Source organism: Alligator sinensis, unplaced genomic scaffold, assembly GCF_000455745.1.
Source record: "Alligator sinensis unplaced genomic scaffold, ASM45574v1 scaffold29_1, whole genome shotgun sequence".
NCBI lineage: Eukaryota > Metazoa > Chordata > Crocodylia > Alligatoridae > Alligator > Alligator sinensis.
In genome coordinates, this window is record NW_005841933.1 from 2,514,999 (window position 1) to 2,533,852 (window position 18,854).

The following is an 18,854-nucleotide window of genomic DNA, read 5'->3' on the forward strand; positions in this document are numbered from 1 at the left end:
CTTCAGTTATAGAATTTTTACGTTTGAGCTGAATTAGTCATCAAACTGGTACAAACATTCCAAATGTGAAGACTGCCCAAAAGTCCCTTTTTTTTTTTTTTGCTAGAGGAAGTTGCATTAGAGAGCAGTGGCTCAGTTCTCTGGTAAGTGTAACGTGAGCATTACTAGGCATTTCATCTTGCAGGTCTGCAGTCTGTGCTCTTTAGACTATTGCTCAGTTGGAATGCTTCTGTGGGTGTGACTTTTGTGCCGTTAATGTGTTCTTTAATGACCCATTGAGGCAGTAGCTTTGCATGAACTGCTCAACACAATCTAAAAATCACCAGCAAAAAAACTGATAAGAAGAACGTTGAACGCCGGAGGAAAATCCAATTGGCACAGAGACAGATGTTCGAATAAAGAAGTTGGCTCAAAGAAGATGCACAGAGTCTGATTTTTTTTTTTTTAATTTTTTTTTTTTCTTTCCTCTCCTCTGAGTGAAGACTATAATGGGAACTGTATTCACATGGTGATCAAAAGAAACACTTGAGTGATGAACTGCTTTTTCAGAAGTCTAAGGCAGTAATCTGAGCCCTTGTGCCTTGGTAGCTTGCTTGTTTTTGCTGAAGCAGTCTTCCTTAACAGCATTTCTGTCTAATGCCTTCCCTGTTGGAGCAGCCACAGCAACTGCCTGATTGAGAAAAAATGAATGTTCTGCGTTGTTCCTGTCACTGATGGAATAAAGCTATCTACATTTCTGTCATTTGGGAAATCTGGATTAAACGGGCAGTATTATTCCAGGACTTCCATTGTCCCTTGTGGTCTGACTCATTGCATGTAAATGTACTGCAGCTTTGCTGTACATTGCAGAGATTTTTATTGCATGGGAAAGAATTGTCAACCTCTGAGCATCATGTTCTGAAGGACTGCTGAAAAATTCGTGTGGACTGTGTTTGACATTGACAAATGAAGTTGCCAAATTGCAAAATGATTAGAACCTGAACCATTAAGAACAGTTGTGTTTATTTTTCAGTCACCAGAAAGCCTGATACTGTTAATTGGAAACTGACCTTGTGGGACTGTGTAGCTGTGATCATCTCTGTCAGAGCAATTGTTCCTTGTTTCATTCTACACAGGATAGTGTCATGTCGTCTACAACAATGATTTCACTGTGTGGATAAATTTATGCTGTAGAAGTAGCGATATTAAGAAAAACATTTGCTGGTGAAAGGACGTAACAGAGATTTATTACAATGACATTTTTACTGTAATGTAGTTATACTGAAGACTATTTTTGATACATTTTCCACAAATCCAGTGTTGTAGTGTAGATGTTGGATGAAATCATATTTTGAAAAAAATACATTTTTTTTAAACAGGATCATTTGAGCACCCCAGGGTGTTAAATATAGAAAATGAAATATAAGGAAGTGCAACAGTGTCCTTTTTTAGTATTAAAACACCAGCAATAGGTTCAGAACTTAAGTTTGTGAGTATATAGGCAGAGGAAAGTGTTTTCTGGGCTGCCTCGACTGCGATTTCTACAGCGCTGTTCTGAATATAGGTTTTTATTTTCAAACTGATCGAATGAGTCGAGTCTGTATTGTTGTTTTGGAGGAGGTAGAAGATGATTCTCCCACATTTATTTCCAAATTACCTCAGGAAAACCTATCTCTGCATCCATCACCTTCTGGAAATGTGTTGGTAAGACCTGTCTGTTTTGTTAAATGTTCAATGTTTGTAAGAGCGGCAAAGTTCCCATGATGCTTGTCAGAGGGTTTACATAAATATGCAAAGTAGTAACTGGATTATTTTGTCACTGAACGAGCAGTTGTAATTAAAAATGTAAACTAGCTATGTTAAGCAGAGAGATGTTTGAAACTTACTTATGAAATTAAAACTTTCAAGGGCTCTTTTTTAAATGTAACTCCTTATTTGTGACACAGTTAACAAATGGGAGCTTTTTATTTTTAATAGCAGTATACAGTTTCTAGCAAGCCTGAGCAAATGTCATTTGTGGTAAACATTTCCTCACTGGTGTATCTATTTAGTACCACTTTAGAAACTGATGTAACCATTATAATGCAGTAATAAGCTGTGTGTATTTTGAGAACTGGTACAGTAGATGATGTACTCTGAGCAATGTCAGTCACATACTAAAATAAAAAGTTAAATCAGATTGTAGATGAATGTAGCTGCTGCTACTTTCCAGAAATGTTCAGTGCTCTCTTAAAAAAATATGAATTTTACAACAGAATTTTACTTTGGTTAACTGACTTGCTGTTTGATTCTGACATGATATGGTCTTAGAAGTTTGTGATGCTGGCTAGGAAATCCAGTTTTATATTTAGTAATAAATGTGTCTCTAATCCATGAGCATTTGTTACTATACCTTTCGGTTACTCTGTGCTTTCTTATCATATATCCAAATAGATATGAATTACTACTTCAACTTTAAGAATATCAGATGTACTTGTTTCTGAATACTTTGTAATATGTTCTAGACTAGTTGTTTCTTTTGAACAAGGATTTTTTCAGTGCATTTCTTTTAGCTTGTCAGTAGACTTATAAAAACCTAGATGAATTTTTTTAAATGAATGGTTGATTGGTTTGTCCAAAATTAGTATGATGTATTTTTTCCTTGAGGGTTTATTTTGTTTTTGGCTTCTTCCAAGCCAACATTTGTAGTTTCTGTTGTCTCCCTTCACTGCCTTGGGTATTGGAGGTATTTTAATTTGGTATTTTTAGTGGTGTGTTGTCATCAGAAAAATGTACTTGTAAAGTAAATATTGGAATGGAATGTATGTTTATATAAATTTAATTTATTGTCTTTCTTTTCAGCCACCACTGGTTCAAGCGATATTTAATGGGGATCCTGATGAAGTTCGAGCACTAATATTTAAGAAAGAAGATGTTAACGTTCAGGTAAAAAGAAAAGTGTCTTTTATCAAGTACAGATTAATTTCGTTTTAGCACAGTCCCTTCCTGTATTTTACCTGTTCAAAACTCTTTATTTGGGTACCTTAATTTTACTAAAAGGAACGAGGCCTGTAAATAACATATAAGTACAGTAGTGATACTGCTGACGAGAGGAGCAAAAGAAATAAATATATTTAATGCAAAATTCATTTTACTAAATTTATTTAAGGAGAAAAGAATTTTTAAATGTTGGTTAACATTTAGGCTTTAGATTTCCAGTTCATTTGTACATAAACTGAACATTTGCTTGTTTATATTCAAGTATTAGAAATGGCAGGAAAGAAAATTCTAGGTTTATTATATTAGTTTTTAATCAAATAGTTGCACAATATTCAATTTGTATATCTTAGCTCAGGGGTGCTTTAAACATCTGGTCCTAGGAGGTGGATGAACCAGCCAATGGGGATTCTTGTGGGCTGGACCATCCACCTTCCTGGGCCAGATTTGGCCAATGAAGCTTGTCACTGTGGCTGCCAAGGAGTTAATGTTACTTGTCTCCCCCTTTCACTCCCTTTCATCTCTTCCTCTTCCCTTCCCCCCTTGACTACTGAAATTAGGGTTTTTTATTGCCCCTGTTGACTGAGATAGGTGGCAGGGATTGCGGGTAGTAAAGAGATAGTGATGTTTAAATCCTTGGGTTCCAGAACTGTGCCAAAGCGGCAGTTCTGGAAGCCGCAGAAATTAATGCTATGACTGCTTTTTGTGGGACATACAGCTTGTGGGGAGTCCTGCCTACTGGATCTTGCTCATGAGGAGCCCTGTGGTCCAGATCTGGCCTGTGCGTCCAATGAGTTTGGCACTTGCCCAGCTTCATTAGTTGAGCTGAGAGAAGTGCAGGTTTAAAACAGCATAATGTATATAAAATAAGGCAACATTAAACCATTATATCTTAAGATGTTAGAGAGATCATGGGGAATTTTAAATATCTTACCTTTTGTATTGACTATCCCATGAGAAGAAAATTACCTGTTTTGCTTCTTTAAAAAAGAAAAAAAAGTTTGATACAAACTTTGTAAAGACATTTCTTTCCTCCTATTTGTAAAATTTCTTATTATCAAAATATCATTAGTTTTAAAGGATCAATACTGGCAGTCGCATCTAGCACCATACCTGATATTGTCTAATTCAACACCAGAGTAATTGCTGTTGTATTCTGTATATCCCGAATACTGCAAATATAAAGAAGAAGCTTAATCATTTATGTGTATATTTAGATGTTTAAAAGCATTTTGCAGGAGCTTATGGGTCTCATGTAATGCCTGTTAAAGTACATGTGAAGTCTTGACATTGACTTACTGTTAGCCTGAAGGATTTATTTTACAAAGTTGTTTTATGGGATATAATAACCTCCTATATGAAAGTGAAAAGACAATTGTGTATTTGGGTGAGGAAGACTGGTAGTTTATCTATTTTTCTGTTCTTGTTCAATTTGGATTTTTTTTTCTTTGTGATGTGGTTTCTTTGTAAGCCTATACTATAATACTTCAGCTATGACACTTTCCCCAAACTTTTCCGTGGTACTTGCTTTTATAGAAGTTGCATGTGACAGTTTATTTAATACTAGTATTCATCAAGAAGCCTGGATTATGTGATATCACATTTTAGTCTCTGTAACTTCAGGATGTTTCTTTTAGTGTTTGCCTCTTATTCAGAGATGCCTTTTCTTGTGTACACTCTGGCCACATCTTCTGCAATTTTTGTTTTGAGACATCTTAGTCATTATACTTATGCTTTTCATAAAATACTTTAAATTATTAAGTTAATTTATATATTTCATTATTTGGAAAAAAAAAAGCAAACAAAGCCAGAATTTTTCTTAGTTTTCAGCATATGCAGTATCTTTCCTACACAACCTCATCAGTCATAGAGAATCAGTCCATAACTATAGATAGATGGATTCACTCCTCAGCTAGCTAAGTCCTGAGTGAGTGGGAGGGAGGGGGCAAGAGAAAAAGCAGGTATAACTTGGACAGCATATTTCAAGAAGGATAATTCTGAGTGACAAGCAGTTACAGTGAGGAAGTACACTTCAGGCGAAACATTAATAATCTTGTTTTTAATGTTTTAACATTTTTTAAAATTCTTTATTTCCTCCTAACCATGCTTCAGAGAGACAAGATTATTAGTCATATGCAAAGAGGTATATAAACATTCAGGCTATAGCAGGTGTGCTCGCTTCCAGGGTAGCTTCCTAAGCATCCTGTCTAATAAAAGTAGGTTCACTGTCAGTACATTTTTCTTAAGTGTTGGTCCTAGTCTTTTCAAAGCATGGGAAGTTGAGCTTTCTTAATATTTTGTTCGCAACCTGCAACCTGTTTTTCAGATGCTGACAAGCAGACAAATCTTCCCCTCTCTTTTGTGGGAACTGAAAAACTTTGCTTGGTAAAATGGCCTGATTGTTTGTTTGTTGGGTTTTTTTTTATATTGTAATATTTTTTTAATTTATTTTTGATGTTTTAATATTCTTACCTGTCTGACAGTAACGTAGGCCATTTGTTAGAGAGGCTTGGGTGATTTTTGTATCCTCATACAGTCCAGATATCCCTTGATATTGTGCCATAAACTGGCATTAATGGAAGGAAAACATATTTTGTAATAAAGTTTAGAATTAAATGGGAAACAAAGTATAACATTTATTCTCCCAATACTAGCTAAGAAAATTCAGTGCAGGTCTGTTGACTTCAATAATTCCTCTTGTAGACTTTTTTTTTTTTTCTGACTATCCGTTATTATGTAGTTAATATGCTGATTGAGGGTTCTCTCCTTTTAGAGAGCAGTGGAAATTTGTTGTTACGAGTTTGAAATGACTTCACCAAACTAAAATTTGCCCAAGGATGAATTAGATACGGATTCATTCTTTGTTGACTGTGACAAATCCAGGAAGACAATTTAGCTGATACAATTTTTGGGAAATGTTCTCTAGTTATCCAATTTCATTTATTATAAAAATTCATATTTTGATATATAAATATCAGTACTGACAACCTGACAAGTCAGTTCAAGTACATATATTTTTATAGTTTTGTAGCAGCTGATTATGTTATTGAATCCAAGTTGGATACATCTGTCTCTAATTATATTTGACTTTCTAAAGCCCGGTGGTGATGCTTGTTGAACATTGATACAGTGGTAATAGCTAACAACCATAACCAGGCTGGGCACCTGTATGCTAGGTACCATACAGAAATAATAAATGAAAATCTGTACATTGTTTCTTTTCTGTCAGACAAGTCTCAGAATTAGAGTGAATACTTTTAAAAAATGAAATGTTTAGAACTGGTACTACTATATGGAATGTAATTTTGGGGCCTGGTCAGATGCCAGTTTACCCTTCTGTAATTGGCACTGCATCAGTGGCAGTTAAAAAGAAAAGCAGGGAGGGAATGGAAGTGGGGAAATGACTCAAATCTTTAAACTAGGGGTACTTTGCCCAATTGCAGATGCATTGCACTTGTTTAGGTTTCGGCTGTCAGGTTCTCGGCAGACATTACATTTATCATGTGGGTAAGACTTTAATAGCATGATGAATTATAATATGCCTTGTGCAGTTAATGACAGGATAAATGGCAAACCAGCCACGAAGGTATTTCACATTTTAATTGTGGAACATCTTTGTGAATAGTTTATATCCTGTTTTAAATTGAAGCTGTGTGATGTGTTCCAGACATGGGGTTGCCCACTGCCCCAGCTCGTTGAATAGCCAATTGGGATTGTGCAGAGGGCAACACAGGTGCTGCAATATAGCCCTTTGCCAATACCTGTGATTGAGCAACCTCAATCTGGGGAATTTAGCATCAGGGGCTTTCTCTCTTATGCTAGGCTCCCCACATGCCAGATATCACATGATTTGGATCTGAGGTATTTTATTACTGATCCCCAAAATAACACCGCATGGCAGGTCCTGCATCTTTTGGGACTTGGCATAACATTCCTCAAATTGCCATCATGCAGTTAGATTAGTGTCTGCCCAGGGCCTCTCTTTATCCAGGATTGTCCTTTTTTAAAGACAAACAGGCAGTAGGGAAGCAAATAAAAGCTTAATGGTAAGGTGCAGGAACAGTTGCGTACTATATAAAAAACAAAAAAACAAACCCTAGGATAGATGTATATTTGTCTGTTCTTGATTCCAGTCTAATTAACATCAGTTTAAAAAACTAAGCTAAATTACTGCAGTGGTTGGGGGCAAGTGTCTGTCCATATCAGACAGACAAAAAATGAGTACAGGATTTTAAATAGATTTAAAACTATTACTTGACATTGGTAACATGCAAGTAGAAGTCTGCAGTGACTGCATCCAGATGTCCTTTTGACAATCAAAGTAAATGCCACTACTCACTAAGTTTATTCGCTTGTGCAAGAGTCTTGTAGTGGAAGAATTCTCAGTTCAGTGGTGACCTTTCATATCATGAGTTGTTGTACACAGCAGAGAGAATCACAGGGTAGCAAATTTTCATTGTATTTGGGGGTTGAGGGAGGCAATGCATATTCATGCTATTTATCAGCCTATTGTGGTATAATGTCTGTCTAGACTTTCAAAGTTTGTATTTTCGGCTCAGTAGTTGTAATACATTGGTTGTAATACGCAGAGTCCAATTTGTATGCCACTCTAATTGCTTAAATTGTGGCTTCTGGTTCACAAAGGATAAATAAAGACTTTACGTGGAGGTTTGAAGAGCAAATTGATCTGATCAGTTTTGTGTAAATTTTTTTCAATTACATCATCTCATACCTAAGTTAGGGGAAAAAAAATCTTGAGAGTGTGCTACACTGTAGTAGTGAACATCATTGGTCTGCCATAGGCTTATCATATGTTTTGATTTCAAAGTATAAGGTAGCAGGAGTTGTTTGGATTTTTTTCTCAGTACTGTTATGAGTTTACAAGTGTTGCCAGTAAGATAACTTGTGTTTTGAGCTGTAAATGAAACATTTGATACGCCTTTTTATTAATGGGTAATAAATAAACATGGAAACAAACTTTTCCTGATTAGAACACCAGCTTTATTTTTGTGCTTCTTGTTAATTTGCTGTCAGCGGAGCGGCTCTCAGGACAACTATATCTGCTTTTACAAGTTGTGTTTTAAAAATATCGCCCTAGACCCTACTGGAATCAGGTCCATTAACATTAAATAAACATAAACCTATATTCCACTTCCATTTAAAAAAAAAAAAAAAATTGTATCTTGTATATCTTCTGTTGATTTCAAAGTGAGGTTCACCACACTTTTAAGTAATGTAATTGAAAAATATTTCTGTTTGCAGATGCTTTTGTTTAATGAATCGAATGTAAAAATTCCTGGGGTAGAGAGAGCCAATATATTGTCTATACAATGCAAATGGCCATTGCAGTAGATGAAAATTTCTTCATGTTTTTTCTTCGTGCGTAATACAGTTACTGCTGTTGATGGTTTTTATAATTTGGTTAACTCTGCATATCACCTTCATTATCCCGATTACACTTCTTTTGAGGGTAGAGAGCTGAAAGTTTATACTTTATTCCAGTCCAGAAGGTAAATTTTTCTAATCCCCTCCAAAACAGTTATTTAGTAACTCTTTTTATTAAATCCAAAGATATATTGTCTTCTGTAGGGCTTTAAAGCTTTGAAGAGTTATATTCTTGTATATACCTCTTAATGTTAAAACCTGCCCATGAGTGAAATAGGTCAGGAGCCTGAAACGTGGAATACTTGTATTTTGCTATGCGTGATGCTGTTCAGAGATTATAATGGGCTAAAGATGCAAGTGTTTAAGGATACTTTCTGTATGAGTGAAACTTTTTCCTTTTAAAAATAAAAACAAAATTTGAGTAGTAATTTCTCTATGCAACCATGAGAACATGAAACATGGATTGCCAGTAGGTTTATCAGTTCTTGAAAAGGGACTTTTAACATTTAAGCTAAAGTAGTAGTACTCCCTATAATGTAACCTCTATGACAGCCATTATAGAGTTTACAAAATATCATTGCTAGGAAGCAGTAAAACAATCAGAAATTACTATTCTTTATTCTTGCATTTGGAAAGAGGTAGTGAGGCTACAAAGAGGACAGCTAAGTCCATGTATTCAGCTGGCTGAGTGGATGACTAGCTATTACTGTATTAGAGATGTAGGTTCTGTTCCCAGGTCTGATAAAAACAACGATGTGCAACCTCTTTGTTTGATAAAAAGGGAAATAATACTGAATAGCCTTTTAGGGGAGGGTCTAAGGTTGTTTTATGCAATGTACTGCCTTCATAAACAGGGATAAAGATTCCGGAGATTTGCCACTAGTCTGAGCCTTGTGAGGTCTGGCTGAAGTTAATGTTCTACCACCTATTCCCTGTGTCACCTTAGGCAAATCGGATAACTTTCATATATTTTGGTTTCCCATACATCAGAAGGTAGAACTAAAAAAAATCCACTAGGATATCATGGTAAAGAGCATCAGTATGATTGACTAAAATAAGGTCAGCAGCAGAAAATGCTATGAGTTGAGTTCGCAGTCTCCTGGCTCCCCCAGACTCGGGGATTTGGGGTATCTGTTTCTCCTTTCTTCCAACAGACTGCTCTGATCTGTCAATTCAGTAGCATGGGTAGACCTGAGTAAGCCAAAATTTAGAACATTCTGCAAAATCCAGTACACTTGAGAGCCCATAATATGTGGATAGATGATGTATAATACATTTTTTTTCACTTTGCATTTTTGGAATGTTTTTCAGTTGTATTAATAACTATTGAATAACTTGATAATCACTTGCTGAATAAATCAGCACATGCCTGCCATATTAATATGAGGAGAGGGCTTCAATCTTAAAACAACTTGTAGATGTAACCAAAATTCATAGCACAAGAAACCATGGCCTTTTTGTTACATTAATCTTATTCTTTGTTTTTTATTATAATATGTCATATAACTGGAAAACTGATCTTTTAAGAACTGTTTATCTTAAGTTCAGTAGTTATTTTTTACTTATTTGTAAAATACTTGACTACTGTATGTGGATTGTAAAAGATTTTCAGTATTATTTTAATATGTACCATTCAATCAAGCTTTTTAATATTTAAGCTAGAAAAAATTAACTGAGTCAGTATATTTATTAATTGCTTTAAGTGAGAAATTTCAGTTCTGAATTAGTTCAGTTGTCAGCAATGATACCTTTTGTGATTTTACAAGAGGGGCTATTTTCAGAACTTGTGACTTGCTGATGCTATTTTAAGCACCACATTGGTCATCACATTGATTATCAAGGTTAATGCATGGCACTTCAAAATGCTAACAGCCTGTCTACACTAGCGTAAACTAGTGTAGACTAACACTGATGGAATTGAACTGGTTTTAGCAACAATGGAGACTTTTTTTTTTTTTTTTTTAATTTTACAGCAGTTTTACAGAGCAGAGATCTTAGCAGTAGGAGGATCAGCAAGTCAAAGCTGTATGAAGAATTGTGAAAGAGTCCTGCTCAAAATAGTCTAGTCTTGGTTCTGGATATAGAACTAAACGTGGCTTGCTTCTGAAGGATAATGCTTGTAGTTAAACTCTTTTCAACGCTAATTCAACTGCATCTGTGGCCATGTATGACTGTAATCCTAAGGTAGATAACAAGCGTTATAATGTTGTATTTCTAGCCCAACACACAAGAAGAAATTTTCTTTCCTTTGCTCTCTTCTCTGTTTTGAGGGAAAGGCACCTTCCCTTGAAGCGGGCTTGCCTGATTGAGGTTGCAGGACTATTGGAGCAACCAGCTCTGCCCAGCTCTTGATGTTGGTGTCTGTTTTCTTGAGCCTTCAATGTGTCCTTACAGCACTTCCTCCAGCCACCGTGAAATCTTAGGCTGCAACTAAGCTGGGAGTAGAGCATTTGTTTTGGGAGTTGAGAATTGAGTTCCACACACGATGTGTGGTCCAACAAAGTGCTCGAGGATCACTAGCTGGTAGCATTAGCTTCAGCAAGGATGCAGACACTTTTGCAATGATCTTCCCATTTGATGTGGAAGATTTTCTAGAGGCATTGTTGCCAGCAATTGTTCTAACTTGTCTCAAGAATGCGTCAGGCCCAGGTCTGAAAACTGTTTTGTCTAGTTGCTGAGGCAAAGCTAAACTATTCCCAGAAATTAGAGGGACTTGCTACTAGTAACTATTGGTAGGAACAAATCATTCTTTTAATGGGGACAGGAATATAGAGGCAGCATCTAGCTTCTGTAAGGATATACTATGCAGATGAGCGTTATACATTTTTGTAGATTTATAGACATTGTATAAATATATAATGTGTATATATATCCATCATTATTAATGTATTGTGTGTGTATATCATTATTATACATTAATAACGTCTATAAATTTACAAAAATGTATAACGCTTACCTGCAAGATATATTATTTAATATGCATATTAAATGATATATTATTTAATATGCATATTAAATAAAATATAAGCTTTTATTATAAATATATAAATAAAAACATTATTATACATACCACACACACACAATATGGGTGGGGTGCGCACATAGCTGATTGTCATCAAAAGTTTTAAGGAGTAAATTGCAAAACAAAATTCAATCCTAACAAGTACTCTAAAAACAATTTGTAAAGCTGAGCCTCCTATCAAGTATATACACTAAACTTTGTTGTAAGTGGTTATAGTTTTTAAAAAATGCCCTTACTCTTCTTAACTAAAGATGATCTTGTTCATAAGTGAACTTTGTAATCACTAGTTGAACTTATTCTGGATTATTCTTCTGTTTAAACATTTAGACATTTAAAAGAAAAGTAAAGTTCTAATTAACATAAAAGGTCAACATTAATCATAATTAAATATTTCAAATAGAAAACAGTGACTTTTTTCAACATGCATATAGCATTAAAAGGCAACTGTGTTCAATAGAATGTACCTGATTTTGAATGCCAGGCCATTTTAGGATTGGTTAGTACTTGAATGGGAGACCACCTTGGTATCCCAGCTGATGTAGATTCAAGCAAAATCATAGCCAAATACTTGGCAAGTACAAGACAAACTAATGGAATTAGTTGTAAGATATGGTTCAGCCCAGTCATCACTGCTGAGCTGGATGACAGGAGTAAATAAAGGGAAGGAAGTGTGTGTGTGTGTGTGTGTGTGTGTGTGTGTGTGTGTGTGTGTGTGTATAAACAAAAAATATTTACAGAGTTTTCATTTTGGCATGGAAAAATATGCTAAGGAACTCCTAAACAAAATTTAGGCACCAGGCCTTATGTAAAAATCTAATGATATTTTTAAGATGCTTTTGCTGTGATCCTTCAAACTGCTTTATTGCTTGTTTTTTATTTTTATTATTTTTTTAATTGGGGAAAAAAATGTCAGTTTAATTGACAACTTCCTCTTTTACTAACTTGCCAGCTACTTACTAAAGCTACCTAAGTTACAGCAGTTTGTTTACACAGCAGAAGGATGTTTATATAATTAAGGGTTCATTGATTGTAATCTATCAACTAAATTTGAGTAACAGCAGAAATTGCATTTGGGGAAAAAATTATAGGTATCTGTGATTGAAAAAACTGGGATAAGTTCAGTTTATAAAGAGCTAGTTTTGAGTTGCATTTAAAAAATGCTTCAGTGTTTGAAAACGAGTATAATAAAACAGTTGCAACTTTGAATGGAGTCATATAATGATTTTTTGGATGCAAGCTGTTCTAGAAATATCACGAACATTTCAGTGGAGGTTAAAAACACTGAAAGAAAGGCAGCTAATTAGAATCCCAAATCAGCCTTTTTAAAGAGCTTTGTGTTTGGTATGCAGAAGAGAAATTCATTGGGATTGTGTACAATAACTTATTACACCAGTGTAACCTACAGTACAATGGACTATTAAATGTCTTCCAGAAAGCACATGAGATTAACTTGCAGCAAAGGGGGCTGGAGAGAAGGAGTTATTTGCCATAATTCACTATTATTCACAATAAATGGTAGGCAAAACTGCATCTGTACAATTTCTGCAACAATAAAAATGATGGAATAATGTTGACAACTTGTAAACAAAAGAATTTTGTGGTTATTAGGAAAATCTACCTGTAGTAGTCTGAGTAATTAGTCTTAATGTAAAATTTAGACTTTGACAGCAATGTAGTAGTGAACCTTCTTCCTTCCTTTCCCCTTCTTCTCTGCCCCCCACCCCGCCTCAAGAGTTATGACAAGTAAGAAGACTTTAGAAATTAAAATGGTGTTTTGATACAGAGGAACAGTATATTTAAAGGATAATCATATTGCCTTATTTTCCTTAAAGAAAGTAACAGTCTACTTTAAACTACAGGTATGAAGATGACTGCTTCTTATAAATGGTTTTATGTGTTACAGGAAACAGGCTAGTATTTTCCTCAAAAAGATCACAGCAGGTCAGAATGTTTTAACATTATGGATTCCTATTTAAAACTCAGAATTTTATCTTATGAATCATGTATGCACACTGACCGTGCTAGTCATGGCACCCTGGTTGAGAATCTTTGGTCTAAGGGAAGGCTTCAAGGACTGCTTAGCTCTGCAAAAATTAACTATAACCCAGGAAAAAGATTCTGCCTCTGGCTGCCAACCTGTTGGGAATGGCTTTCTTGCTTAGCATGTTCATAAAGGACAAACCTGAGAGAGGAGATTATTTGTTTCAGTTCTCTCTTTATACTTAACTTTTCTGCTTTTTGAAACCCTGGAAGTCCAAGAAAGTTGGGAATCGTGAATTCAATAAAACCTTGGCACTTACAATATTCCAGAGCTTGCATATCTGGTGTTGGCTATGCACACTGTAAAGATATATTAACCGCTTTATTCATTATTGCAGATATCTAGTAATGCAAAATGAAAGTTATTTTGAAATAAGTTTGTCAATAAGCAGTAGCTGGCTTTTTTTTAGGACTGGGTGACCCCAGTGGTTATTTTAATATCTTCTCTCTATAATTATCAGAGTTCCTACATTAATACTTTTTCATTGGTCATAGTGGTTTATAAACGGTATTAAAAGAAACAGAATAAATTAGGGGTAATCAAGCCATGGCACAAGCAGCTTCTGTGTAGAGCATGGCATGGAGGGGAAGGGGATCAAAATGCAACTTGGGGAGGGTGTGTGCCTTTACCATGTGGCACGCCTGCCAAAAAGGTTGGACGCTTTGGCTGTAGATGATGAGAATGGGTAGGGTGAGCATCACCCGGGTAGAGCAGCACTAAGAGAAATGATTAAGAGAAAGTCATACAATTTTTTTAGACTATAGTTACATAGAGTTTATATTTTAAAGCCTCCACAACAAACAGGAACACTCATTTCCTTTCTAATGTGGTGATTCTGGTAAAGTGATGAGTCAGGAGATGCTTTCCTCCTAGTAGTTCCTTTGGTTACCTTGTTTGAAGTTTCTTTTAGTTTTGAATTGTACTCGTTTCCGCACAGAATTTGAAGGCCTCTGAGGAGGTGTTGTCTACCTCTGCTGTTCCATCTTCAGGTATTCAGGTTCCCAGTCGAAGTGAGCCTTGTCTCCAGACCACCACAGCCAAGTGAACAGCTTTGAGGGAATCCTATCAGTGCTTCGGTTTAGGCCCCAGACAGTCGCAACATTCTGAAGCGCTTTAAAGGGTGAGAAGATAGATGTGTTCATCATATGAAGTGCTCTAAATATGGCTAGATTTCTCCAATCATAACCTTGAAGGAATCGGCAACTTTTTGAACACAGAGTTCTCCAGCTTCCCACAATGCTCTGATTTCCACCCCCCACACACACACCTTCCCAAGGGGAGGAGGAGGAGAGTGAGGCTGATGGCCAGTGAGTGCTCTCTGTGCAGTCAGTTGTCCTTAGAGCAGGAATCCCTTCATGCCTCTGCCTTCAGTCTCCCAGTCCTGGCCCAGGCAGGAAAGGGGTTTTGTTCATGAGATTGCTCATCTCTGAGGTCAAGCAGGGCACACAGCTGTCCTTGCCTGTTTGCCTCCCGAACCAGGAGGCTGGATTCCAAGTGGCCAGGAGAGTCCTTCTTTTACTGTCTGCTTCTTCCTCAACACCCTCAAGATCTCCAAAATTGAACAACCCACTCTGCCTACTGTCAAGGACCCTTTCCACCTTCCCTCCCCCTCCCCGCTTCTAAAATCACTCTTACTTTGTTTTGGGAAAAGTATTTTGTTTTTTTTTCATTTTCCCTCCTTGTTGAAACTGAAGGTAGTGGTGGATAGTCCTGGCAGAAGGGATTAGTTTCATTGTTCAGGAAGCCTCATTAAAAGAGGGGTTCAATTTAGTTCACAGATGACTTGGTCTGTTGAAATTGGACACTGGTTGTCTTTTTCTTTAGCGCAGGGCCAGATGAAGTTGCATGCCTGATTTTTGTTTGTTTTTTTTTCTTTTTCCCCTTTCCCAATACAAAGCTAGCTTATGAAACTTATTGCCTCAAAATATTGAATGTAGGAGGATTTTTTTTTCTTTTTTAAGACTTGAACACTCTTTAATGGCTTATGGAAACAGTCTGGATTGCACCAGCCAAAAATCAGGGGAGGAAGAAATTGTCCAGAGAAATATGATTTTTTTTTCAGGTTTTCCTTATAAAAATAGCTTATTCAGTACTTCCAACTAAGGCGTTGTTGTTGATGATGATGATAATATTTCTTTCTCCTGAAGGGTCTGCTAGTTAAGTATTTGGAACACTGATTTGATCCACTAAGGGATGTTCCTGTAATGCATGTTGTTTTAGAAGGATTTATTTCTGTGGGTCTGAAATCAGATTGCATGAGTACTGAAGGCTTAGCCAGCTCTATTAGCTATCCTCTGGGAAGTTTAGGCACCTGTATCAAGTTTTAACTTGCAAGGATTACCTACTAACTTCTGAGGGAAGAATTAAAATTAATAGTATAATGACTGTTACAGCCATCTAATTTCAATAAAGTTGTGGAATTCCTGTTAATTTTTATTAATGCAGTATGCTCATCCTCTGTAATGAAGTCTCGGATATCCTGTTTCCTTTTTAATGTGATTCTGAAAGTGAGTCATACTTCTTTCTGCCTCACTAAAATGTAGCTACATAGTGCAGAGTTCCTCTTCTGAAATGAAATCTCTATGTAGAAGAGGACTTAAAAACATAAAAAAAATTCAGAACATTCAATTAACAGGTTGCATAGCTTTAATTGCAGATGACTGTTGTTGATACCCATGTAGATATGTTGGAAGAGTTGATCCTCTGTCCTTCTCTTCCCCTGCCCCGCCTCCTTCCTTGGATGCTTTTGCATAGTATCCATCTATAATAATACCCAGATATCTAATATAGTACCCAGGCACATCAAATTGATATGACATTTAAGTACTTACCTGCTCAAGATACTAGGGGAAGTATTTTTAAAAGACAAGGTGATATTTTTAAATTCAGTTTCTCCACTGTAGTGTTGTAAAATCAGTCCATTCAGTGCACTGAGCTCAAGGTCTTTGTTCCTGGCTTATTGCTGAGAAAGTTCTAAGGTGCTTGGTGCCAAGGTTTCCAGTACCAGCTTCATTTCTTTCTTCAATCTTTTCTCCCCTGAAAAGAAATGTCTGGTTGTTGGTTTACTTCTCTGTTCAGACCTCAACAGCACTTTCCCCCAGGGTCAGAAACCAGCTTCACAGGTTGCTCTAAGAGGTGAGTTTCAGCTTCATGTCTCCAGACATAGAGAAAAGACAACTTGGTGGAAATTTGCTTTTTCTAGTGGCTGTGCAGTTTCTTTATACTGTATAGGAAGGTTTTCTCTTGCTATAATCAGTACCGTAGAAAGAATTGCTGGTTAGTTCAGGTTTTGCTTCACCTGAAATCAGAGCAGGTGGAGAGAATGCATCAAGTCCTGCCCAAAGACTTTGAACAGTATTACATCCTCCATATACCGGGAGAACATAGTACTGGCAGTCACAGGGAAGGTTGGATCTGCCAAAGGACACTAAACGTATGGATCCCAATAAACTAGACCTTCTATGATTGAAAAGCATATTCTTCGTCTTCCTCGAAGGTTCTGTACTGGTTAAGTACAGCTTTCTGATATGGGAGAGCGTGTGTGCGTACCTCTCTGGACCCACAAGCAGGGCACAGCTGAAAGATATCTTCAAAGAACAGATGGTAAAGCTTTGGGTGGCAATAGATGAATCTGTTGCTGGTTTTATTGCACAGTCATCACCATTTTTTCCCACTTCCTGGCTGAACGTATCTGGCACTGAAGATCTGTCATTTGAGCAGGGGTTGATTATTAAACCTTCCAGTTCACTCCCAGATTAAAAAGGCTTGTTGGGTGCCTGTTACAAGAGCACAGAGGCAGCTCCGATGCGCTCTAATTACACAGTGCGTCAGAGCAGACTTAAATGAGTCTGCTAGAGCATGGCAATTACTGTGCTCCAGCAGCTGCTCGTGTCTTGTATATCAGCGTCCCTGTGCTTCAAAATGGTGGCAGGGGTGCTTGAACGAAAGCTTATTTGACAAGCATCAGGACTGGAAAACTGGCCTTCCCTAGCCCAATGTGGGGATGGCACCTTAATCAGAGTAGTTCTGAGAACCACTCTAATTTAAGGACAGTCTCTTGTGTATCAGCATCCCTACGCTTCGAAGTGGCAGTGGGATTTCTTGAACTAAAGCTCATTTAACCCTTTCCACCATTTTGAAGCATAGGGATGCTGATGCACACAACGCTGTGATGCTTTGGAGTGGCTGTCAGAGACAGTCTAATTAAAGTGCCTTCCCCCCCACCCTTGGAGCATATGTAAAAGTGCCCATTATTCCTTGAAGCGCTGCAGTGCTATATTGAGATCTTTGAGACTTTATACCCCAAGCCATATTGAAGACCATTCTCCTGTCAGCATGAGATGCAAAGGATATTTGCATACTTGCATATTTAAAGGAAGCTGTGCATCCTCTGTTAACAAGCTAGGGGGAACTCCTAACTGAAGATGCAAAAAAGGCAGAGCTACTCAACAGCTACTTTGCCTCCATCTTCACAAAAAAATTAAGCTGTAGCCAGACACCTAATAGGGATTACCTGGACAAGGAAGGGGGCAAGGCAAGCAGGGGTGTAAAACATGGTCTTCTGGCCTGCAGACAAGCTCTATTCTGCTTTTTGGATTATCACTAAGCTAGGGAATTTGGAGGCTTGACTGGTGGCGAGTGTGGACTTCTGTATAATATGAGTCCCTGGTGGACATAAACATCAGCAGCAAGGGATGATTGAAGGTTGTGCCAACACAGCCCTTGCTTTTCCTATGTTTTCTTGGCCCACCACTGCTGCTGCTTCTGCCATGGCAAGCAGCTACCAAGCCTGCAGCCATTTACCTAACTGCATCTGTCGCCTCGTTTGCCCTGCTTATCCCACTGCTGCTGCAACTACTCTGCACTGGTTACCTTACTGTTGTCATGGTGGCTGCCACAACAAGCACTTGTGCTACCAGCTGGCAGCCATACATTCCTTCTGTCTACCAAGACACTCAACTCTAGCCTTTTTGGTTTTTCTGAAATCTGTTTGTGCGGGCCGGGAGCAATCCGAGGCCCCTTTTTCGCGCGGCGGGCTGTGGCCAGCAGCCCGGACACGCCGGGTCGGGGAAGGCAGGCAGCATGCTAGAATTAGGCACGGACACTTAATGGTTGTTTAAGATTGTTTACTTACACCGTAGGTGGTTGCGGTGCAGGCTGGAAAACTTCCAGGAATGCTTCGCTTAAATCCTAGTTTTAGGACTCGGACAGAGCTCTGGATTCACTCACAATTCACTCACACGAAGTTTTCGAGGCTCCGTGGAACTTTTGCGCGCAGGGAAGGGTACGTCGAGGGATCGTTCAGTGACGGGGAGAGGCGAGAGGCTGATCAGACCCCTTTTGCCTTCTTGATATTCACGCTGGGTTCAATAGGCTCCACAGCGCTTAGAGATCTTCACGAGACGTGAAGTCTCCTCCTCCTGATGTTCGTGGAGTCCTCCCACTTGGGCA

The 18,854-nt window shown here is 37.6% G+C and overlaps 1 protein-coding gene across 3 annotated transcripts in view; it reads left to right on the forward strand.

Moving 5' to 3' along the window:
• The window catches only part of ANKRD28 (ankyrin repeat domain 28), a 162,706-nt gene that overhangs the window by 33,950 nt on the left and 109,902 nt on the right, over positions 1-18,854 (forward strand). Inside the window, exons 1-2 of one of the 3 annotated variants that reach the window (XM_025198934.1) lie at positions 1,488-1,683; positions 2,821-2,904. In XM_025198934.1, coding sequence (XP_025054719.1) covers positions 1,567-1,683; positions 2,821-2,904 — 201 coding nt within the window. In that variant the 5' untranslated portion in view covers positions 1,488-1,566. Of the gene's footprint in view, positions 1-1,487; positions 1,684-2,820; positions 2,905-18,854 lie in introns of those variants that run through there. The other 2 variants (XM_006019583.3, XM_014517957.2) reach the window with 2 other exon arrangements.